The sequence below is a fragment of the Archocentrus centrarchus genome, chromosome 10, assembly GCF_007364275.1.
Source record: "Archocentrus centrarchus isolate MPI-CPG fArcCen1 chromosome 10, fArcCen1, whole genome shotgun sequence".
In the NCBI taxonomy this organism is placed as follows: domain Eukaryota; kingdom Metazoa; phylum Chordata; class Actinopteri; order Cichliformes; family Cichlidae; genus Archocentrus; species Archocentrus centrarchus.
The window spans coordinates 24360562-24385127 of NC_044355.1; the positions used below are offsets into that span (position 1 = coordinate 24360562).

The 24566-nt window shown below is 43.9% G+C and overlaps 4 protein-coding genes across 5 annotated transcripts in view; 2 read left to right on the forward strand and 2 right to left on the reverse strand.

Moving 5' to 3' along the window:
- The first annotated feature begins 40 nt into the window (after positions 1-40).
- On the forward strand, positions 41-2462 carry hmgn6 (high mobility group nucleosome binding domain 6). Its single transcript, XM_030738567.1, has 6 exons — positions 41-181; positions 1128-1160; positions 1342-1371; positions 1944-1991; positions 2081-2200; positions 2338-2462. Exons 1-6 carry the CDS (start codon positions 167-169, stop codon positions 2383-2385), a joined length of 294 nt encoding a protein of 97 aa, XP_030594427.1. The 5' UTR covers positions 41-166; the 3' UTR covers positions 2386-2462.
- Positions 2463-10775: 8313 nt separating this feature from the next.
- LOC115786426 (terminal nucleotidyltransferase 5C) lies at positions 10776-18476 on the reverse strand. Its single transcript, XM_030738562.1, has 4 exons — positions 18270-18476; positions 15744-16058; positions 15104-15403; positions 10776-12781 (listed from the first exon to the last, which is right to left on the reverse strand). The coding sequence occupies exons 1-4, from the start codon at positions 18282-18284 to the stop codon at positions 12152-12154; spliced, it is 1260 nt and encodes a 419-aa protein (XP_030594422.1). The 5' UTR covers positions 18285-18476; the 3' UTR covers positions 10776-12151.
- The window catches only part of LOC115786427 (terminal nucleotidyltransferase 5C-like), a 39050-nt gene continuing 28172 nt past the window's right edge, over positions 13689-24566 (reverse strand). For both annotated transcript variants that reach the window (XM_030738564.1, XM_030738563.1), the window contains one exon: positions 13689-13768. The gene's annotated coding sequence lies outside the window, so the exon portion shown is untranslated. The remainder of the gene's footprint in view (positions 13769-24566) is intronic.
- Positions 20132-23896, forward strand: LOC115786428 (charged multivesicular body protein 1b-1-like). The gene is made up of 8 exons (XM_030738566.1): positions 20132-20279; positions 20594-20691; positions 20785-20931; positions 21905-21973; positions 22072-22179; positions 22323-22366; positions 22567-22639; positions 23762-23896. The coding sequence occupies exons 1-8, from the start codon at positions 20264-20266 to the stop codon at positions 23807-23809; spliced, it is 603 nt and encodes a 200-aa protein (XP_030594426.1). The 5' UTR covers positions 20132-20263; the 3' UTR covers positions 23810-23896.

The window sequence follows — 24566 nt, forward strand, 5'->3', positions numbered from 1 at the left end:
CATGCCTTTAGCCGCACCCCTCCCCCCATTCAACCACTCGCCTCTCTGTTCCAGTGTGTTTACTACACTGCCGAGCATAAGGGAGACACTCGTCTTCACATGCACTGATCCCACTAAGAAAAACAGTTTTTAGTTGTATTTGTAAGAAAACCTCCAAGAGATCAACATGCCCAAGAGAAAGGTACGTATTACCAAAATAATAAAAATAGTTTGAGGCGGATATCAGCCATTAATGCAATGAAAACGATTGTGAAGACATCCCTCTGAGACATTACTTAATTATAACGCAATGGATACCCGTTATTTTTCGCTGGTAATTTTTGCCTATTTTCTAGATATAATCTACATTTTTTGTGTGTTTGAATGAATATTTTCCTGCTCGGACGCGGCCTTTAAAACGCGTTTTCGTGTACGAGCCGCTGTCCTTTGGGGAGTCAGAAGTCTCTTTCGGTCTCCATGCAGTTAAAGCACAAGCAGCAGCCATGCTTTGCAGCTCTTGTCCACCTTCGTCGCCGACCTACCGAGAACAAACGCTTCACTTATCGCCATTCGGGCACCAAACCGGCCCGAAGTGGCGCCAGAAAATGCTTTAGTGCCTTTACTTTGCATTTTGACCGCAAAAGCAAACATTCGCCGTCGCGTTTCGATAAAATTATATATTTTCTCTCTTTGTTCGCGGTCCCAAATGGCTGCGATGGCGTTTCTCTGCCGCCCGGTGGCGCCTGTGAGCCTCAGCTGGTCCCTCCCCCTTCTCAAAGACTCCCGCGCCAGCTTTCAAATCTCAGCTCCATGCTCTGAATGAGAGAAAGAGATGGGGGAGTGAAAGGGGAAGGCAGGGCCTGGACCCTCGAAATACGGCCTCAGAGACCCACATGGCTGAGCTCTCACAGCCTACATCGGAATTCACGCAATAACCCAACATTTCTGGCCTGTAATCCGTTAAACCCACCTGTATTTGAAATGATCTTCACTTTTCACCTGAAACTGAAAAGTTTTTTCAGCACATCTATGACCAATCATAATATGCGCCCAAGTCATACAGCACCTGTTTGCTGTTAATATAAACAGCAGCTAAACTCTAATTTTTTAAATAAACTCATTTTAACCTGTTATGTTGTGTTTTTCAGGCACATGGAGCAGAAGCAGGAGAAAAGGAGGAGGTAAGGGAGGAAACGCTGAGCAGCACCTTGCACGTGCATTTACAGTTCAGGTTTTAATCAGGGTGGGAGATGCGGGTCGTTTTTAAAAAGAAAACAGAGATTTTTATACTCAATTCCAGTGGGTGTTTCCTGCTTGTCAAAATAAAAGCCCCCCGTAATAACAACCTCTCTTGTGTTTCAGCCCCAGAGGAGATCAGCTCGGTTATCGGCGGTAAGAAGGCGCATTTGCATGCTCACTGACCTCATTAATGTTACCTGATGAGAACGAACATGTAAAATAAGGCAGAATGGTTAAAAGCCACGCATATGCAAATATTTCAATAAAGCACAGAGAGAATCATAAAGAAGCTTGAACTGCATTTTCTTGCTCTTTGTACAAAATCCTCGCAAAGCAAAAACTTCTGAACAAGTTGTTTTTGCATAGAAAAACGTAATAATTACTTCAGAATGGTGGTATAGTGCATTTAGGCTGTAGCAAATTTAGTAGAAGTATCTCAAATATACTTTCATTTGCTTAACTCATAATTAAGGCAGGATTTAGAAATGTTACAGCAAGTAGAAACAGCAGGAATGGACGTTAAAGGCATGTTCACATGCATCTACTTGTAATGCTAACTAAAAACCAGTAGCTGGCATAATAGGGCCTCAGTATTTTTTTAATGAAGTCCTCTCCTACCTTCAGAAGTACCAGAAAAGACTCTTTAAATGATCAAAGAAACTCCTGTAGCACTACTGCATTCAAGAGTAGCAGTTTTTAGATCCCTTTCCTGTGCTTTCCCCCAGAAACCGGCCCCGCCCAAGCCGGAACCAAAGGTCAAGAAGGCAGCAAAGGTGAGAGCCTAAATGAACTCGCATCACAGGAGACGCGGGTGGCGTTTGAATGCTCAGCCTTGCTAACCGCTTGTCTTTAACGGAAACAGAAAGAAAAGGCTGTGAACGATAAGAAGGAGGACAAGAAGACCAAGAAGGCGAAGGAGAACGCCGAGGCAGAGGCGAACGAAGAAAACCACTCTGAGAACGGCGAGGCCAAGACCAACGAGGTGAGCGGGCGGCAAGCGGGGAGGGGGGGCGGTCCTGAACCTCCTAGCGTCCTGCCCCCCACTGGAGATGCTCGGTAATTTCACATTTAAAAAGTAGCCAAAGGTTTTAACTTGAGGCTGTCTGCTTCATCCCACAGGTGGAGGCAGCCCCCGAGGAGGCCAAGGAGGAGGCCAAGTCCGAGTAGCACCACTGCCCAAACTTCCTCCTCCTCCTCCTTCTTCTCTACATCCCCTTCTCCCCCCCCCCCCCTTCCGCCCCCCCCCCAAAAAAGCTACCCCAGCCAGCCAGCCCCCACCCCCCCCCCCCCCCCCCCCCCCCCCCCCCCCCGGCCTCCCCAAGTCTCTCACATGGTTTCCCTCCAAGGCGTATTGTTAACAGAGGAATATTTTTATCAATGATTTTATAAGTATCCGTACAGATTTTTAGCACAAAAAGCGAAGCTGATTATGGAGCGCCTTGCAGATTTGCAGTGGTCATATCAAGTGTCTGCAAGCAAGATGAACACACTAAAATCTTTTTTAAATGGCATTTCATGATTGTCGAAGGCTTGTTTGGTGTAGAAAGCGTGTCCCTGCCGGATTGGCTATGTTGTGAGTTGTGTATTTTATTTTATTTTATTTTTTTTTTGGTTTTGTTTTTGTTTCCTCCCTTCTCCCTGCTCGTCCCGCCCATCTTCCCCGCTCTTCTTCCTCGGCAAATTAGACCTTCTCCCTCACCTCCCCCCTCCCGACAGTTCGGCCTTTTATCCACGTTTTTATTACAACGGTTTGGCCATGTTAATGTGGGTGATTCCTTTTAGACCTCTAAATGTGCAGTGAGTCCCCCCCCCCCTTTTTGCTTCTGTCTCATGGTCTTGTTTTTTTTTTTTTTTTTTTTTTTTTCATTGAAATTGTGTTTTGACGGGAAAAAAAAACCCAACCTACTAGCGTGTTGTCCATAAGAAAGAGGAAGACGAACATGTGAAACATTCCGGGGAACAGCGATTGCCTCCGACCTGTCTCCTTAGACGACCCTGCGTGTTAAAAAAAGAAAAGAGAAAAAAAAAAAACGGCTCCTGCTCCATCCACGCTGTCACGTCAGCTTTTCTAAACGCTCTGGTTTTTTTAACAGCGATCAAATTTGGAAACCTTCTGTGACAAAAACGCAGGTGTCTGGTCCCTCTCTTATGTTCTGAAATTCTCTTAATAAAAAGAAGTCCTGGGAATTTTCCTCGAATCAGAGTCTCAAGTTTGTTTCTTTAAGAGAGAGTGGGGAAAAAGAAAGTGTGTGTGTGTGTTGGGGGGGAATAAGTTCAGCTTAATCTAAAGCTGTGAGTTCCCAGCTTCAACTTCTGGGAGTCATTTTGTAGGCAAAAGCAACCGTGTAGTATCTTGAAATGGAAATTTAAAGCTTGATTGTGTCCTGCGACCCTGCGTTCTCCGTGCTCGAGGGCCTTTCAGCATCTATCTGTGCGAGAAGCTGCATTCATCACAAAAGTTCTGCATTCTCAAAACAGAACATCCCTGCCACTTAACAAAATCCATCATTTCCTTTAAGAGCACCGCCGCAGGATGCAGATTCCTGACCGGCACATTTCATCCTGCCCGCCCTCTACAATCATGCAGTCAAGTCCGCTTGATCCTCCAAACTTACCGTAGGCACGTATTTGTTAGCCGAGGACTGAAACCAGTGTAATTTATTGCAAATATCTGCTGCAAAAGACTCCTGAGGGAGGTCAGGTCAAAGAAAGGTCAGCCAGAGCTTCTTTATTCCCCATCCCACTGATTGATCTTTCTAAAATGCACCAGTAGAGGACCTCATACCCAGTAACTGAATAAAGCCTTTAATTAAGACATGCTTCTCCATGCTCCTGTCTTGCAGCAGTCCCCCCCCCCCCCCCCCCCCCCCAAAAAAGGCCCAGATGCAGTCAGGGAGCAGACAGTTCCTATCTGCCCAGCTTCTTCCTTCCTCTTTAGGCTTAACACGTTCACATTAAACCCTACACAAACTCACGCATGAGTGCTGTGACCCACATTCACCTCGACCCTCAAAGAAAACAAAACCTCACCGGTTTATTGAGTAAACTGCTTTAAAGAGAGCTCCACATTCAGGCTGCACACACAAAGCTTTATGCATCAGTACATGGCAAAAGGCCTGACAGGAGGAGGATTGGGAAAATGCATGTAGTCTATTGAGCAAACACTGTGAATAGGCGACTCACTCTGGGCTTTGAGTGCGTGCATTTGCCTCCAGCACTGGCGGTGTGAGTGTGCATGCTTGGTGTGGTCTCTCAAGCCTAAAGCCCACCATGCTGTGAGTTCAAATATATGAGGATACACTGTTGTGTTTATATAGTGGCAGTGAGGCGTAATCCCCTTTATAACATAGCATTTCGAAGGATTTGATTGGATGCAACAGCCTGCAGCAGCTCCTCTGGTTTATGCTTCACATCAGCTGTACGTGTTCATTAAGCTTCATTTAGCTATGAATCACTGCAACGCAGAACATGACGCTCGGCTTTTTTCCCTCCCTTTTTTTTCGGTCTCTGTTCCGCTATTTTGTGCAGCAGTTGCAGTCCCTCTGACCTGCATTGTCATGGCCGAGCACTGGGCTCCATTTTGTCGATATTTGGTTGAGCGCTGAGCTCCATTGCACGGCGCCGCCACTAGATGTCAGCCTTGTCTTATAATTACACCAGTAAACGCCAGCGCGTTGCCCACGGCCTCCTGTGGAGCTTTGATTAACCTTACATTTGATTAACTCATGCATTAAAGGTGTTATTATTTTTCCGGAGGCATACTATGAGAGATGACTCACATTTCTTAATGAAAAAGCATTTCAAAGGCCTCCTTTTACCTCCCCTTTTTATTCACATCTCAGTTCATTATGCCTTTTAATCCTCTGTCAGCAGCAGCCGTTTAATGCATTTACTTTTCAGTTCAACCAGACCCGCTAAAAGCACACGGCCAGGCCCAGGCTATGAATTGGGCAGCCTCTAATGTGTGATATCCATCAATAACGTGCAGTGATGTGAGGAAAACTAAAGGAAATACATTATTGATCAGACAGAAAGTTACAGATCTCAGCCAGGGTGGTCTCTTTTTATTGCTCACCACCTTCTTTCATCTGTGCAGCCCTTGTGATATTCCTCAGCTCTTACACTCTCATTGATCTGTCCATTCATCCTGTCTCCTGTGATCAGCCCTCTGACTCGTTAACGGCTTTGATACTGAGATGCAGACACACACACGCACACATGCAGTCCTCTCCTAAGGCGATCAGGCATCAAAGTTTTAATTAGCCTCTCCCAATATTGTTTTATCTTTTGCTTGTATATGCTTGCTTCCTGCTCTGGCTGAACTTGAATGTTTGCCTGCCTGCTTATCTGTCTGTCGGCCCATCTGCCAGTCTGCCTCCTCGTCTGCTGTTCATCCTCTTCTGTGTCTTTTCACTGCCTAGTCTGAGTAACCACAAGGGAGATGTGCCCCAGTCGTGCATGAACCCCCCAGTGTTTACTCTCACTTTGTCCTTTATGACTCTTGGATGGTTTGTTGATTAAAATAGCCCCCACCCCACCCCTTCCTAAACGTTTGCACATCCTATTCTGTCATCCCACGCATTTTCAGCTCCCGTCGACTCCCCACACTCAGTCGTTTACATCCCCCCCCTGTCCGCATCACTCTGGTCAAAGACCGTGCATGTTTGCACACATCTCCCTGCGCGCTTCGGTGTGTGTTACATGAAGGAGAGGGGTGGGGTGTTCTCTGAGTTAAGAATGAGGATGACCTTTTACGAGGAAGTGATTTAAATGATGCCCTGTCGTCAGCAGGGAGAGCACTGTGTGAATGTGGATGAGCAATTGTTGTGGAAAGGACGTCACACTTTTGCACATGCTTAAAGCAGGAGGACAGTGCGTGCGTGCGCGCCCGCACACACACATAAGCAGGCACGAGACGCCAACAGGTTCAGGTTCACGTTTTGTATGGAAAAGCTGGAGTCGAGTGTCCTCCCTGTAGACCTGAGGGATGCTTGAAATGAGCAGATGTTTAGTGGCACGCGTCTGTAATACGCTACTGCGAGAGGATGCTGCTGTCTGGCTGTCTTAAACAACTGTTTGTGTTTGACTGTCTTGTTTATCTCCTAGACGGGCTGCACTCTATGGGGGTGGGATGTTCAGGAGTGAATGGGAAGAAGCAGGATGAGAAAGAGAGGAAGAGAAAGTACCAGGAGGTGTGGGGGGTGGGGGGCTGGCTGCAGATGGGGATCTATTCTCTCCGTGCACACAGACAAGATGGGAATGAGTGCGTCTGTGACGTCAATCAGTGAACACACACACACACACACACACACACACACACACACACACATACAGAGCGAGACACTCCCCTCCTCTTCCAGTCCCATGCTAATACATGCTTCACTGCAAACAGCAGCAGTGCTACGGATCACAGGCATAAACATCAGCACACACAAACAGCCTCTCCACCACAGCCGCACACTCACAGACACTCACAGACACACACAGACACACACAGACATGCAGAACTGAGTTTTATCTCTGAGCGGCTCGTGATGTCAGGCTCTCTTTTCTGTTGTTTGCACAGAAAGAGGAGATTGTTTGGTGCCACAGATGGCATTTAAAGACCTGCTCAGATCTTGACCAAAGTAAAAAAAAAAGAAAACTCTTCTAGCCAGCTCTATATATATATATATATATATATATATATATATATATATATATATATATATATATATATATATATATATATACACACATATATATATAGTTCATGCTGAAATTCGTCTTTTTTTAGGATAAAAGCAAAGTTGCTCTAATATGTCAAGCCTTTTCTCAAGTTGTTTGAATGTTCTGAGAGCTTGCACACTACATTTTTGAAGAAAAAAGCTAGCACATAAACTGACTCCAACATGTGCACTATGGTGACTCTTGTGCAATAAGGAGAAAACAGACATGATGGAAAATTGCTGTGTATATTTAATGTGAAGTTATCTTTGCTTCCTTTAATGGAAATGAATGAAGCTTCTACTCAATTCAGTTTCAGCCACTGTAGATTTCCTAAGCCAGTCTATCACTGACTGAGGACATAAAAATAACCGATAGAAGCAAATGAAAATTCTTTATGTTAAATTAAGAGTTTGGACTACATTTAAGGCATGATTACACAGTAATACTGATATATATCAATGGGATATCTGGTTGAATTCTGGATAACTGTACCTCGCTGAGATTTGATTTAAATGAAAGCATGTGAGAAGTTTAAAGGGTATCCACTGCATCTTGTCTGAAACATGAAAAGAGCTACTTTCTAAAAGCTCCCAGTATTTTTTGTAGGATTTTAGTGTATAAACAGAAATTTGCCAATGGCATCAATTACATAGTTGCACTTGTGCTTCTGTATGAAGTAAAACACTGGGTAAACCTATACCAGCCACCTGCATGTAGAGCTGTGCTGTGTTTCTCAGTAAAAGGCACTCCTCACGCTGTCGTAAATCTCCCTTTCTGTCCGCCTGATCGATCACCTCTTATGTAACCTCGTGCCTTTGTCACACAGCCACCATTCTGATCCATTATGCTGAATTTAGTTTGCATAATTAAAAAAAAGTAAGGTCTCACTGACCCACGGGTTTCTGAATAAATCTGATACCTAAGAAGAGCCAAGTAGACAAGCAGGAGGCACAGACACTACTCAGTAAACACGACTGTCTCCTACTATATTCTGCATCACTGCACAATTTAGACTACTTTAAGAGGAGTTAAAGATGTTGTGGTACAAGCAGAGCATGAAAATATCACAGATGGGTTGACGCTGCGAGTAGAGAAAGAAGGTGATATGATCGACAGCTTTGATTCCTCAAGGTTTTCTGATTCAGGGCCCATGTAAGGCATGCATTTGGCAAGTTCGCCTTTAAGAAATCATCCATCCATGTCACAGAGTCGTGACGACACAGCCTTCTATCTAGAGAAATGAAAAACTATTTTTGAAACACTCCACGCTGCCTGCCCAATTTTGCTTTTAAGGATGAATTAGTGGATAAAGTAAGAGCGCATCAATTTCAGAGTGTGGGCGGCATGTGTCTGTGTGTGTTCCTAATGTGTGTGTGGGGGGTGGGGGTGGGGTGGATTGGGCGTGTAGGTGTGGTGGGTAGCATTAAGGATGCAGCAGTCACTTCTCTTTCTAATTGCTTTATTTCTTTGAGCCCCCCCCCCCCCCCCCCCCCCCCCCCCCCCATCATGTTCTCATGTATCCTCAGCTGGAAGAGGACTGAGTCACTGCAGCCATGGAAGCAGGTGGGTGGGTTGGAACACGGTGGATAGGAGGGTGAGGACAAGGGTGTGGGATGTGGGGTAGTAGGAGATAAGGGAGGGGGTGAAGGGGGAGGCTGTAGTGAATGGAGAAAATATGAATGGTGACTACTATGCATCCATTTTATTGCTGTGCAATGCTCAGTCACTGAAACCGAAATTTCATCTGCACAGGAAAATAAAGCCATCCCAAATGATTACGGTCTCTTTTACAGTCTCTCACAGAAGACTTTAAAGGGTAATCGAGAGAAAGAAGCGGAAAAATTAATTCAGGGAATATGATTGGGGGAGTAAGGGGAATAAATGTGTCAGCAGCCTTAATTATCTTAATACACACTTCAGACAGGGCAACATATTTCATCCCTTAAGCCTCTGCTAACCCCAACTTGATGCTTTTGTTTTCTTTTTTTTTCCTGCAGAGGCTAAATGTGCCCACGAGCAATTCCTATTTTAACTCTGAGTTATAAAAAGATTAAGCAATGTGAGCAAACCAAAAGCCTTTTAAAAAAAACCCTCAAACCTGTATGATGTTTATGAAATGGTACTAAGAACATTATCAAATCAAATGTACTGGCCTGAGTGTGTGAAAGACAGAAAGAGACAAAGGCAGATGTGTGGGTGATGTTCTCTTTTTGCCTCGCTGAGTTTGAAAATGTTTGTCGAGGGTGGACGGGTGGGCAGGCCATTAGGAAAATTGATGTTCATGCAGATGTGTGTATGCGTGTGTACATATGTGCGTGTATGTTCCTGCTCTGACATCACTGCTGCCGTCACTGCAGCCACCTCACAGTGACTCCCTTGTGACTGAAGGCCTGACAACCTCCCACGCTCTCCCCATCCACCTCTCCTGCTCCTCTTGCCTGGCTTTATCTATAACCTCACCCCTCCTCACTCGCTTCTTGTCCCCTGCTTTCTGTCTTCTTCCTCAGCTCTGTTTTCTTGTCCATGTCCACTATTTTTTCACTTCACCCACCTTCTTTTCCTTCTTCCTTTTTTTCCCCTCTCCCCCTCATTTGGTGTGTGGGTCTTCCCTGTCTTCCGTCATGCTCTCTGCACCCACAGTGCTCCCTGTCTGTGTCTCTATGGAAACCCTGAGTGGACATGAGTAGCTCAGAGGTCTGTGAAACACTGATACAGACACTATTAGAGCACATGCTGTCTTTCCCTCTCAGAGAGTGCATGTGCAAGCAGTGCAAGCCCTTACTGTGTGGGAATAGATGCTGCGTGACCATGGCAATACCAGCCTCCTCACAAGATACACCCCGTCTCCCCCTGTGCCAATGACCTATCAGTGGTGTGAAGTGGGAAGAAAAGATGGAATGAGGGAGTAAGGAGGGAGCCCTATTGTTTCATTATACTGTAAGTCTCTTCGATTACTAGCTGGAGAAAAGGGACCACCTGATGCCACCTCTGCACATATATTGCCATAAGAAGAACACACACAAAGCCGTGTTACCATGGCTTCAGAGGACTCTTGACTTACATTTATTTCCTAGAGACCAATCGTAACCTTAACTATCTATCACTTAACCCTAACCTTAACCATAAAATATGTCTCCATCTTAAACTATAGTGATTTACATTATGGGTGGATGACTTTATGTCCCCATAAGGATGACAAGTCCCCATAAGTATGTCTTTGTAAACAGAGTCCCCACAGTATCATTAATTCCAACCCACACACACTTTGTCCCCCTCCTCTCCTTTCTCCCCTATCACTCTCACACACCTCATGAACCATATTCTCCTTACATTTACACATTGTTGAGCCTGCTGTGTTGCGTAGCCCGTGCGTCATCCCGGGTCCAAACACATCTGAAGGACAGGTGATTTGCGATAAGAGGCTTCACACAGACAGAATTTTACAGCTTTGGGTCGCTCTCCTGGGCACCATCATGACTTGATGGTCATGCTTAAGTGGATCATTATGGGGCATAATCATGGGCAAGGATACATAAGCTGCACAGCATGTCATTATGGGGAGCACTGTGGGGTTATGAATGTGCGTGTGAAAAGGCAGGAAAATGTGATACTGGGATGCTTTTTCTCTTTGCAGTTGAGGCATTAACTGTTTTGAAAAGGAAAAGAAAAAAAATCAATTTTACTCACATGTGAAGGTTTGTTGAGTTTCCCCTTTATTTTTTTTTTTTATCAAAATATACATACATAAACTACAACAGGACTACATTAAAGAAGACATCAAAATGGGCAGCAATAACAGGGGTCAAAAACTGAACAAACACCCAACCCAGCCCCAGGCCCACCCCATTAACACCCCCAGTGCAGTGAGATAAAGACATGCCAATGATGTCTCACATTTAGGCACTTGAATTCCCTACCAACCATCTTTGGTCATAGTTGCTGTTGCACAGTTTCAAACTGAGATTCAAACAGGTTTGAGGTGGATCCAAACTTGATTCACGTTGATTCTAGTGTGAATCAGCTGAAGCTGATTTACGCTGAGAGGAGTCGTATGAGTTTAAAAGCAATTCGGTTAAGACAGAGCTGCATCTGCCAGGTTTAGAGATGACCCAAAGATGGTTATAACCTGACCACCTCCATAGAGTAAACCACAGTATTAATTAAATTAACACTAGATGATACAATACTTCACATGATTACAGAAAGGACTCCACAACAGAAAGGAATCAAGCAGCACATCTTAACACAGTTTACCTGAAAACAATGCAGTGTATTTTCACACAATATACTGTAATCAATACGCTGTACAGTCTATTCCAAAGGCATTGTTGTTAGCATTTTTTTGTAGGAACTAACCAGTCTGTTTACCACTGAGTATAATCTCGGAAAGTCTTGCAAAAATAGATCAATTTTTAATAAATTAAAAGCCTTGCTTTGATTTTAGATGTGACTTTTTAAGCTACTCATGCATTGTCTAACTCCGTGTGCATACAGTAATACACACAGACACACAGTGTGTGTGTGTGTGTGTGTGTGCGTGTGTGTGTGTGCGTGTGTGTGTGTGTGTGTGTGTGTTTTGATGAAAATACTGTACACACTGGTATACTTGTCCCTCTGTCCTTTTTTGGAATACACCCCCTTCAGTAAAGGAATAACAAAGTTACATTAAACTGTTTAAGAAGCATAGTAGTCACACAGTATTTGGCAGTGAACAGTCCTAATTTATCCATGCACAATATCAACCACAGGCAAGGTCCACATTCTGAACAAACCCATTAAGAACAACACAGTAAGAACATGAAAAGCGTGTACAAGAATTTAAGAACCTGGAAGTGTGTTTGCATGTGTGTGTGTGTGTGTGCATGTGTCAGTGTGTGTGTGCATGTGTGTGAATGTCAGCAGCACAGTTGGTTTCCCAGGGAGACCAAAGGCCTATGACTCATGTATAGTGCATACAGCATTTTCTGGAATTTTTAACAATATCGGAAGAATTATTATTTTCCACAAAGCCCAGATAATTACATATAATCATGTTAGAACCTTACAGAGTACTTAGGGAGTTTAGTGTAAAAACCCACTCAATCCCACCCCCATAGGTCTATTATAGACCAAACAGTTTATCCCTGGATTATATTTCCATTCTCAAGCTTTTTCTTCGGGGCAAGCACCACCTTGGTAGCTCAACTGTGTATTTTGTGTAAGTACATGTATATCCATGCATGTTTTACACAAGTCCAGTTTGTGGGTGCAGGTGTAAGGGGTAAGGTTGGTATAGCAGAGTTGATCCCCCTTGGGGTATGTAGTAGCTGCAGTAGCTGGGTTCTGCGAGATAGGGGGCAGTGTGCTCAGCAAGGTAGGGGGCAGGCTGATAGAAGCATGTCACATGGTCTGTGTTGGGTATTATGTTCTGCTCTCCTAGAACCTTCAGTGCCAGCACTGTGATCATATTCAGTGTCTGACGCCTCTCATGTCCCATCAGACACACCGTGCTGTCATCTACCACACGACGCAGCGTCATCAAGTATTGGTACTTGCTTCTCTCCTCACCAATAAAATGGTTCTTCAAGTAGGATAGGATCTTCCTCTGTTGTTCCTGCACGTCTGGGAAATCAATAAAAAAGCGTGAGCACATGTAGCGCTCCAGTGTCTTTATCTGAGTCTCGCTGGCTGGTCGGTAGTCTCTGACCAACAGGTTGCTGTATTTCAGCAAGCCACCACCTCGAATCTCCTCAGGGTTCCTGGTAGCGATCAGGCGGTAGCGCAGGTGATCCATGGCTGCCTCAAAGTCACCATACATGCTCTCCGCCAGGACTTCGACAGCAGGGACTGAGTCAGATGCCTGAGGAGAGTCACACTGTTCAGATGTGTCTGTGGTTACCTCGGGGGCCTCTTTGTTCTCAGGCACAGAGTTGGCTGCCTCAACAGCTTCTGGAGAGGCAGATTCCCTGCGGCATTCAGACTGAGTGTGAGGCAGTACATGTGAGGTGGAACTTGGGATTGTGATTGGAAAAGAGACAGGCTCAGTAACCCGAGGCAAAGATGAGATATATTCGTGTTCCTTTTTAACCTCCAACTGTAAAAGAGGAACTCCCAGCTGAGGGGAAGACTCTTTAATCTGTTCATCACTGTCTGTGTTTAGTATCAAAGGCTCCATGTCTGAAGATACCTGAGGTACAAGGTCCTCTGACTCCACTGGTGGAGTGAGGCAGAGGAGGGGAGGGCTCAGGCAGGGGGAAGGGGGGGTGAGACAGAGTGGAGGAGGGCTCAGGCTGAGCATTGGAGGGGTGAGGTAAGGAGGTGAGCTGAGGCAGGATGAGGTAGGGCTGAAGCTTAGGGTTGGAGAGCTAAAGCTAGTAGCAGGGCTGACGGTGCTTAGCATTGGAGAGGAGAGGCAGTGAGATGGAGAGGTCAGGCATGGGGGAGGGCTGAGGATGGGGGGCGAGGGAGTTAGGCAAGGAGGGGAAAGACTGAGTACTGGAGGGGTGAGACAGGGCACAGGAGGTGTGACACAGTGGGCAGAGGAAGCTGAATTTAAAGTGGTCCCTTGTGGACTGTCACTTGGCTGATTCACAGCCATCTTTTTGGTCTGCTGTTCTGCGTGTGAAACTAATGTGTCCACTGAGTCAAGAGGCTCTGATTGTTTGGCAGTTTCTATAAAGGGGGACTGGTTTGGCTCATCAAATGTAGTTGGTGTCTCTGTTAGGCTCTGATTAGTTGTTTCACCTGGATCCTCTGTGGTTAGCTGAGAAATTGGTGGCTCTTGAGATAAAGCGGACATGGAATCTACAGCAGAGCTGGAGATAATATCAGGGGCTGAATCAGGAGTTGAGCTAAAGTCGGGCTCTGAAGCTGGGTTACTGGAAGGATCAGGTTCAGAATTTGTTTTAAAAGAGATACTGCTTATTGGGGTAGCTACAGGGTTTGAACTGGAAGCAGTTGGCTCTGTGTTAAAGGCTAACTCAGGGCTCGAGCAAGTGTTTGAATCCACGCAGGGCACAGAAACAAGAAGATCGTTTTCAGGGACTGAGCTGGGGTTAGGACCAGGTGTAACCTTTCTAACCATCCTCCGGGGGGGTTTGGGGGATGAGTGTTTGAGCACCACCATGTGAGATAGTCTCTCTGAGGCCTTACAAGAGGAAGGAGAGGAGGTCTTTTTGTCGGAAGCAAGGCTAGGTGGTGGAAGTAAAATATCCTGAGTATCTGAAGGGTTAACGGCATCAAGTGTGTTAGGTGTTTTTTCTGAGTTTTCTGTGTTGTGAATCTCCAGCAAGTCCTGTGTGTCAGGAAGCTGTGTGTTGCAAAGTGTGAGAGCGGAAGAGGAGGAGCAGGAACAATCGATACCCTGTGTGTCCTCTGTGATTTCACATATTTCTGCGTTATTTTTCCTCTCTGCTTCTATTTCTTCCTCTGTTTCTGCATTTCTTTCTTCTGCTAATTTGTGTGAAGATGTGCTAGTGTGTAGAGCTGGCACATGTTGAGTTTTATCTTCCTCACTGCTGCTCTGATAGTCTCCAAAAGACTTAGATATGTTTGTTTTATCAGATTGCTCTGTACTGTGAGGTTCTTCTCTAAGGTTTACACACTCTCCCTGGGTTTCGTTTGACGTTTGTGGTGTCTCAGACTGTCCCATCTGCTCTGCGAGTTCTTTCTGTTCATCAGGGGGTTTTGTGTGGTTACTAAGTTCTTTCTGGACAGCGAGTTCTCTGTGGTTTGAATGTGCTGGTGCAATGCCATCACAGGGCTTTGCTTGCTTGAACTCTTCTACCTTTGTTGAGCTTTGAGTCTTTTCCGAGAGCTCTGGCTCACGTTCAATCTGAGCTGATGTTTCAGCTTTCTCGGGGGCTTGTTTCTTTTCTGACAAAGATGTCTGGTCTGCCTTGTTTAAGTTTTCTCTGTGCTCTGACACTTTTTTCAGCCCTGCAGATGTTTCCTCTTTGTTGTCTTTCTCCAGCATGGAGTGTTTTGTCTGGTTTGAATGTACAGTTTGTTGTGAGAGTTCGGTCTGAGAATTGCTTTCCTGCACCTCATCTCTCTGTTGTTTCTCACTGTTTTGAGCCTGTTCTTGGCCAAAAGAGTCTCTACCTATGGGCTTCTCTGTTTCTGGCACAGCTGTTTGATTGAGCAGGGAAGGAGAGTATTTATTCTGATTCTCTGCAGGCTGGTCCTTAAGATCAACTTTATTCATTTTGCGCTGTGAGTCCTGCTGCATGTAAGACTCTAGGAGACGGTCCAGAATGATCTGGAAGGAGTCTACGCTGAACTCAAACTGCCGCCTCAGCGCACTCACAAATTTGAGCTCCAGGTTTTTGCCACTGTTGTTTGAGAGGGAGATGAGGCTCCAGCGGTCATGTTCGTTGAAGACTTTGACCATTTTCTGGACATAGGCCTCCTTCATTGTGGCATTGCTGATCCGTTCCCTGTTGACCGCAGCAGGCAGGAAGTCCAGCAAACAGCCCAGCACTGACTCTTTGATCACCTGGCAGGGTAAAAGGTCAACAGCATGACAACTGTAACAATCTACTATTGGAAAAAAAAAATCATGATAATCATGATTCTATTATGGTTTAGTTTTTAGTATAATCTAGTTAAGACAAGCAACAAACAGAATTGATTCAGCCACAAATTATGGTTAGGATTACAATATCATTATTAATATACCCCCAGAAAAATCAATACTGCCACCCCCAAACAGTTTATTTGATGATGTGCTTAAAAAAAAACATAACAGTATGAATTCTGGTCAATGCAGGGAACTGAACCCAAGGCTCAACTGTAGCACTGAATTGTTTCCTTTTTTCTACCTAAGCAACACTCACCTGGAACTCCTCTTGACTGGGCAACTCCACTCCAAAGATGATGTCCAAGTCCTTGTAGCTCGTTCCGTTGTCTCGAACAAGGACGTGACTGGCCGTGGAGCCGTTTAGGCGAACATCTCTGACCGTGATTCCCTGCTTCTGTAGCCTGGCCCGCACAGCTATGATGATGTCACGAGGTCGCAGCTCCAATGTGGGAAAGTTCCCACGGCCATGAATGGGAACCACCTCTGAAAGAACCTGATGGAGAACCTCCACCTGCTCAGTGTTCAGGCTGTGAAACCGCTGACTGGATTTCTTTTCAGACATGCTGCTGCCCTAAAGGGAGGGAAGGAGGATAACAATGAGAGTCTATTACAGCTCCTCAATGAAATATGCTGTGTTTAACGCTCTCTCTCTCACACACACACACACACACACTAAGTATCACTCATATGCACACTCCCTGCCAGTCTGCTGTCTGCAAGTCACAGCTTGCCTGACAGCTTTTCCACAATGCTAATGTAACTGCTGTGTTGACAAGCTGACACATGGAGCAAACCACGTAGATGTGCTCTGCATAAATATTCTTCAACTCTTCAACCAGGTCACAACAAATCATGGTGGAAGCATTTGAGTTACAAAAAGAGTCTGAAACATGTTACAGTATTTACTACCCATGGCATACTTCACTTACACTCCATCTTATAATAGCTGGTTCAGGATTTTAGTTTAATTCTTTAAAAAAAATAGAGACAATGATAGAATATAATCTTTACTTAGTTATTGTATAATAATAATAATATGTAATCTTTGTTTATTGTTTTCACCAGACAAGCAAGGGTTAAGCTGAATGAGTCATCACCAGCAGACTGCATTAATCACACCAACGTCACTAATTAAAGACACACATCTGTTTTTGTGGCTGTGTGTGCAGCACATGATGTGTGTACATTACAAACAATAACTCTTCCACCCATTTACAGGATTGTGTACAAGACCTCTAAAAATTCAAACCCAAATTGGAACAAAGTGAAATTTAATATCAGCTAATTCTAATGTTTGGCTTTTAACATGTGCAATCCTCCTTGCACTTATACACTCAGCCTCTGCATCCATCAATCAATCTTTAAAAAGTAGAAACATTTTCAATAAGCTACACAATACCTGTAGTTGCCTAACCAAGTTAGTCTGAAGGGTCTCTGTTAAGTGATTGAGTGTGCGATTGGGGGCGCCTGTCAAAGTGTTTCAGCGAGTGAGTGCTCGTGTTCGAGTGGGCAACTGTGGTTCATAGCAGCCTATTATGAGCTATTGTTTCCTTTAATCAATAGTTGTCACTCAGTGCTACAGTTGAATGCGGCTGATTGCTATGATTTGTCAATACTAGCAGGCTAAACAGTGGGATAATAATGAGCAGTAATCAGATGCTTTCTGGTATCATTTTGTCAGACACTAGAGGGTTATATTCTGTAACAACCACAAACAAAATCAGTAATGGGGTGTTTAGAAAACTTTGCATCCATTTCAACAAAAACTAAATCAGCATTTGACTGCAGCGCATACAGAAAGCTACAGAAGTCTTTTTTTTTTTTTAAAAAAATAAAAAGGACTGCTTACCAGGATGCAAAGAAGTTGAATCTGAGAGCACAGAGCTGCTAAACGGCTGTTGTGGATGAGACATCTGCTTGTGTCCCAGTTTAACCCAGCAAACTTCAGTTTGCCAAATAATCATCATAGAGGCAGTACAAACACTTCCAGATGTTTACACTTATCACATATCTAGCGACACAATGTGTTCAGGAGGCACTGCGGGACCGTTTTCCAACTGCCCCCGTGTGTCTCTTTCTCTCTCTCTCTCTCTTTCTCCCCCACAACCCCCTCCCCTTTCTCGCTCTCCTGCAAACTTGCAGCCCGAGTGACTCATCCAGGCGTATCGGCTCAGCTCACACATAATCTATAGCCACTGAAAACCCAACAAATCTGAGGTCCTCATACGCAGTACATGTAAAACAAACAAACAATAAGGTCCTGTAAACTCAGATGTATGTCTTGGGTAGAGAATCTGTCAAGTGGCACACAAGAGGAAGAAAAACTATAGATATAGTCGGAGTAACGTTCTTGATTTTTACTTTTTTGCTCTTTAATGACTAGAAACATGAATGCTGACGTAGAAGATTACACTATTGTGTTTACAACACATTTACTGACCAGAACTTCTGTATAAAACATATGGATTTTAAATGCAGCTGCTTAATTAGTATATTTCTATAAAATACAAGCAATATTTTTCTCCACCTGCTGGGTGTTATAGTTCACCACTTGTACAGTTTCACAGTCCATCATTACCTAGAATATACTGGAAGCAATGTAAGAGCCCCGCTGGGTTTCATCCTGCCCTGCTGCTCTTCTAATCACCTAATCACGCACTTACTTACACCTGAGGTGGAAGGTGGAGGCAATTAAGCGCAATTAAGTGCCTGCCAGGGTAAAGGGCAGCACTTGTGAGCATTAAAAATTGGATTAAGAAACTTCAGAGCTGAATGTTCTTACCTGTTGCTGAGGCATTCGAGGGAGCGAGCGGCTCCTGACTTGTCAGCGGAATTAAACAGCGGGTGTCCACCGAGCTACAGGTCCGGAGAGTTTGTGTTTTCTACTGGGTTTGTTTTTTCCTTCTGAAGTCCCTCCGTTTAGACTCGGTGCTGACGCGGCGATGTGCGATGCCAGAATCTGCGCGCGAGTTCATTCGGGCGCTGTCCGGGAGGCGCGTGGTGCTGAAATGAAGAATGAAACGAGTCCTCGCGCTCTTGTTTCTCCTTCGGCCGCCTGCAGCGTAACGCAGTTTCCATAGCGACCTGCCGTCATTCAGTTATGACTTGGGAGTGTGCGTGCGTATGTGCGTGCGCGCGCGCGCAGGATCAGTCTGCTCACAACAATGATAGGGTTGTGGTGGTAAAGAGGGCGTTAACAAGTGTCAGGGATAATTTGTGTATTCGTGACGGCCCCGTATTTAAAAGAATAAAAGTTTACTTGTACTGCGTTGTACTTCAGAGTATCATCAGTTTATTATCCGGCTACTGTGTGTTTGATGTGTCAGCGCTAGACCCAACTGCTACCACATCACCTCAGTATTACTGCTGTGGCTGCGCTGGGGAGTTGAGGCCAGAAATGTCAGCGTTATATACAGTGATAATCTGACAGGACCCCGCCTGCTATTGGACTGTGTAGTTCTAGAGAACATTTTCCCAAAACACTTCTCATGCGCTTCAATCTCCCTCACGAAAACATCATTACATCTAATGCTGAGTCCATACAAAGTGTCAGCAGATATAGTATGAGTCATCCATGCAGCACCCTCCCCCTAACCCAGCCGTTAATCCCCCCCCATTATCACCCCAAACCCCAGCCCTCTTTGGCTGGCCGGTGCGCGCACACGCACACACTGGAGCGCTTTCTCTATCTGGACAATTACAGCCAGTAATCCTTCCTCCCCTTCATACTGCAATTTTCTTGCTCCATCCCTTAAACCCCCTGCTTGCACCATAAATCCCCGCATGTGTTCCCCTGCTGTGTCCGCTCACACAGTCATTGTTTCCGTGCGGGACTCTATAAACAAGCAGTTACAGATGTTACCTGGCTACGCGTTAATGCATCCGTAATAAAGTGAAAGGAACATGCGTGGAAGCGTTAAGTCAAACACGACTGCCTCTGTGGAAAAGGTCAATTTACTCCTTCTCTTTCTCTCTCTCTCTCTCTCTCTCTCTCTCTCTCTCTCTCTCACACACACACACACACACACACACACACACAAAAGCACAAATGACGTCACTAGACGTGTACCACAACCTACCGATACCGGGTAAACTATTTTTAGCCTGGACGGAACTTGTCTGCTTTGCTTTGGACACGCGCGCCCCGTCCACTTTTCCAACGTGACGTAAAGGCGCGAGCACGTCATGCTGAATCGTGATCAAGTGTGACGACGGTGAAAGGTGGCCAGAAGTGTCAGCGATTGTATTCAAAGATAAACATAAACTAAGATGGTTCACAGATCTTTCTTCAGCCTCGCTGCGAGGGTCTTAGTCATATTATAATGCAAATATTTATTTACTGGTGACATAAGGTTATTTTACACGTGTACATATCGGTCGTTGTTATTGTTTTTTTGTTTTCGGTAAAAATTGATAATCAAACCTAAGCAGGAAAGTTCTTACTGCCTAAACGACACTCTTTGGCGCATGCGTGATGTGAATACGCCTAATAAGTAGCGTTTTTTTCGTAGCGGTATCATTTATTTTTAAACCACCTAACCGGAGGATTAAAATGTCACGATTAGAAGACTTTTTTTTAAACGGAAAGACAAATAAAAAAAAATGACCACCCCATTTTAACCGTATCAAAACAAATGCGGAAGTATGCACAACTGATTCATCTTGCGGTGGTACAGCCCTCAAAAATCAAAACAAGCATCTCCGCGCTTAGCTGGATGCTACCTTGTATCTGTACATAAAGAAACTCAGTATTCGTGACAGAAAAAGACTTTCGTCATGTCGAATATGGACAGTATCCTTTCCTTTGTATTCTAACTGTCCAAAACGATGGGTGCATTTCCCTAGCAGAAACTGCAGCTAGGCATAAATTGGGCTTGGTAACTAAGCTAACCCGGTCATACTTGGATTGAATGTTCTCCTCCGTCATGTAGTTTTGAAAGAAAACACGAGTGGTGTCTTCCTTGTTTTGATATATTTCATTTAATATGGGGCTAGATTTTCACTAACATCATGAAAAGCACTGACTTGGGACAAATAAGCCTTAGGCTGTAATTTGGATTTATTACTAATTCTCTGCTAGCATGAACCCTTGACCAGCTGTTACAGAACATTTGTTTAACCTCAAGTTTGCTGCCAAGGAACTACAGCGCAACTCCAGGAAATGTGATAAAGAGGAAAAATCTGAAAAAACTAAAGTGAAACAGGTTATTTTGATATATTTATTGGAGTCTGGAAAATTTGGGCTGCAGCATAAGTGTACTGTGTATTACACTGTATGTGTGTGCTGTGTTTCTCAGGCTATCCAGAAGGGTAATATGGAGGCAGCGAGGATCCATGCAGAAAATGCCATCCGCCAGAAGCACCAGTCCATTAACTTCTTGAGGATGAGTGCCCGTGTGGACGCTGTAGCCTCTAGGGTCCAGACCGCTGTCACTATGAACCAGGTCAGGACTGAGGGCCGAGGGTTTGTAGACTTGCCTTGCTTTCCAGTGTCATGTCATTGATGACCAATAAAAAAGCCTTTTGAATGTCATCGCACGTTCAATTCCGTCAGGTTCCCTGGATTAATTTACTTGTATTTTCCAGGTAATTTCAGTAGCATATTTAAAAAAAAAAATAAAAGTACATTCTTTTTATATTTTCTTACCCAATAGCTGCAACTATTCAAGATACTTGTCATATATTTCCCATTCAGTTATGTATAATATAAAGTGCTTGTCAAAATTTCATGGTAGCTTTGCATGTGCATTGACATCAAAACCTGTTGTCTTAGATATAGTGTGCTTGTTCACCACATCAAATATACATGTATTTGTTTTTTTTTACTGTGCATCTCCTGAAAATGACATCTTATTTCAGGAGATGAAGAGCTGAAGAGTGCAGCCACTTTAGAATCAACCAAAAGGGCTCACAGACATGCAGACAAATAGACACCAATAACATAATGTCATTAGATGTGCTTCAGACCCTGTGCTATTAGCTTCTCGCTCTTGTGAGAGCGACAGCCTCTTTTAAATTGCTTTAATTCAACATCACTACAGGAAAGGGACCTTTTCACTGAATAAAAATAATGTCTGCAGAAATGGAAGGAGAGCGTGAGATGTCATAGCTGAACAACACCTCTGAGCACCCTTGTGTGTTGCTGTAATGTTGGTGCCTCTCATTAAAGTTAATGCCATGGCATTAATTATAAACCCATTTATCACAGCTTGTTTACCTAACGGTTGGTTTGTATTTGACTAGATTAATCCTTAATCAGTGTCGTTTTAGAACTACTAGAGATGCTTCTGGTGTGAGACATAGTCATGACAAAGTGTTTAGTTAAAAGGGTTAAAGTGACACCTAGTGGGCATATCAGGAAACAGTACAGAAGATTACCTGAGCTTCAGTACTCTATTTCATGTTTTGTTTTCCCAGGTGTCAAAATCCATGTCTGGAGTGGTGAAGTCTATGGATGCTACACTGAAAAGCATGAACTTGGAGAAGGTAAAAAGTTATCCGATATGCATAATATGGCACAACGATTATTCAGGAAATTTCTTTTCATTACCTTTTTCTTTTTTCTTTTTTTCCTCTCTGCATAGATCTCTTCACTGATGGACAAGTTTGAAAAGCAATTTGAGACTCTTGATGTGCAGACAGCCCAGATGGAGGACACCATGAGCAGCACAACCACTCTGACAACCCCTCAGGTAACAAACCCCGTTATCTCCCAACAAGGAAGAACTCCTGCGCTCTTGTTGCTGCTTATGTATGCAGGCTCGCTCCATTTTTACTCAGTCATTTCATCTAAAGGTATTGCCTTTTGATTCTTATTTGTTTGTTGGGTCCCTAGAATGAAGTGGATATGCTGTTGCACGAGATGGCTGATGAAGCAGGGTAAGATCTATACACAGGCTGACAGTATTAGGAGCAAAATTGGAAACCAGAGTGCATAAAATGAACTGTACTAAAAGCTTTATTTAAATGACTTTCATTAAGCTCTAGGGTGCACCTCTTTCACTGATTACAAAGCTGCCTTGAAATTCAAAAAGCTCATTAAGATTAATTAATTAGATTTTATGTATTTATTTTTTTAGCTTGGATCTTAACTTGGAGCTTCCTGCAGGCCAGACTTCTTCACTGGCTTCATCTGTGGCATCAGCAGAGCAGGTAACACATTCATTCTTATCATTTTTATGCAGTTGTGCTTTTCAGTGTTTTCACTTCACAGAACAGAATCTGGAAACTATCTGCAGCCTCACCGGGACTCATCGATTATTATCTGCCAACGTTTGACCGATTCATCTTGTGTACAGTTGCAAATTGGCTCCTAAACATCTGTACTTTGGAACGCTGGCTGTGGTGACATATGTGTGATATTTGATAGGTTTTTATTAACCAAACTTGAAACACTGAAGTCATCTGCGCCAAATTAAGCATATCCATCCACTGGGAAATAAGGGAGGAGCTGAAAGTACCTACTTGAAAGACACAAGTATGCAGATTGAATCTGTTATTGTTAGGCAGCTCCGGGGCAGTGACACCACCTGTGGCCAGGTCCCTTACCATTTTGTTAAATAGTGCAACGAGTCCTATATTCAAGTAAATATATTTGACACAAAAGACATGATAGATTTTAAATTAGGTCTTCATAGGCCATTAAGAGTCACAGTGGAAACTGTGCAGCCATCTGCAAAAAGGACAATCACCATCGATCCTGTTTGAGGAAACTTGTCTTTTTATGCTTTTCTTGACTTGGTTTTGGCCTTTTCCTTAGTGTCACGGCTTCGGTATTTATCTGTAAAGAACACAAACTGTTACATGGTCTGTCAGGCTTAACCCTTTATCCCTGTAAACAAAACCGTTACAGCAGTGAATGTTTTACTTAATGACTCACACCCTGTTTCATTATAATCCTTTGGATGAAGATAACTTTTAAGCCCCAGTCACACTGGCCTAGAGACTGGTTAGCGACCTCCTGGCAAACAACACCAAATGTGTATTTCCCGATGGGAACCACCTGGCAAATGAAAATCTGAATTTCAGTCGGTTAGTGGGCGCTGGAGGTCACAAGGATTTTGAATTGCCAGGAGGTCGCTGATTGGTCTCTAGGCATGTGCAACTGGGACTGTAAACTCAACAGCTCAGCACAGAGGACAAAAAGGATCAATATATAGGATCAATAACTGGACTATCAGTGATTTTAAAACCAAAGCATCTATAGTAAAACTGGTTTTGCGGAGTTGTCTCCATTTACGGATTTCTCTGTCTTGTCTTTTGCGTCGTCGTCAGGATGAGCTCTCCCAGAGGCTGTCCAGGCTGCGAGACCAGGTGTCGTAGTGACACGACGAAGAAAGTGACGAGGAGGGAAAAGAAGAAAAGGGAAGAAGTCACAGGGAGTGAAAAGAAAAGGTGGAGGCCCCATAAAACAAAAAGTACAATGTGCCTGCAGGCTTTGTGCCCTACACTGTGTTCTGGGTTTGTGTGTGTGTGTGTGTTTTTTTTTCTTTTGAGAGGAATACAAGAAAAGCTTGAAAGCAGAAAAGGACACTTGTAAGACGTTTACAGTCCTGCTTCAGACTGTAGCACTCAGTAATAATGTTGTTTTGCACACTCATTTTTAAAGTGTAGCCAGCGACAGGTTCTGCTCTGATATGTGTATATTTAAATATGTGACAGGAAGTTGAGAAAAAAAGAAGTGTGGACAGCTATTACCTCATTGCTGACTGTATCTGTAAATAATGCCAAAAAAGTAATATATTTATTTATGTACTAATTTATTTACTGACTCAGTGGGTATTCTAAGGGCACACTTTTACTGCAACTGCATTGTGTATACTGCATGACTGAGGATGCAGACATTTCAGTTATTGCTTCTGTTTTGCTTCCAGCTGCAACGACTGTAATACAAAAATTCTCCAGGTAAATTGTTTCCTTGAGTACTGAATAAAACTTTGTTCATGTAGCAGTAACCACTCCAAAGGCTCATACCGCATTATTCACAAACAGAAAGTCATTAAAAAGCATTACAACATGTTGTCCTTGTCACATTTTTTTTGTCATTTTGTGTTTCGGCTGAAGTGTGCACCACACATTC

Coding starts and splice junctions, on each gene's coding strand:
- LOC115786428 (XM_030738566.1), top strand. Junction 20,692..20,784: donor AAAAAACTAAAGTGAAACAG/GTTATTTTGATA, acceptor TGTGTTTCTCAG/GCTATCCAGAAGGGTAATAT. Junction 21,974..22,071: donor AAAGCATGAACTTGGAGAAG/GTAAAAAGTTAT, acceptor CTCTCTGCATAG/ATCTCTTCACTGATGGACAA.
- hmgn6 (XM_030738567.1), top strand. Junction 1,161..1,341: donor AAGCAGGAGAAAAGGAGGAG/GTAAGGGAGGAA, acceptor CTTGTGTTTCAG/CCCCAGAGGAGATCAGCTCG. Junction 2,201..2,337: donor GCGAGGCCAAGACCAACGAG/GTGAGCGGGCGG, acceptor TTCATCCCACAG/GTGGAGGCAGCCCCCGAGGA.
- LOC115786426 (XM_030738562.1), bottom strand. Junction 15,404..15,743: donor CCAGTCAAGAGGAGTTCCAG/GTGAGTGTTGCT, acceptor TTACCCTGCCAG/GTGATCAAAGAGTCAGTGCT. Junction 12,782..15,103: donor CACAGCGCAAAATGAATAAA/GTTGATCTTAAG, acceptor ACATCTGAACAG/TGTGACTCTCCTCAGGCATC.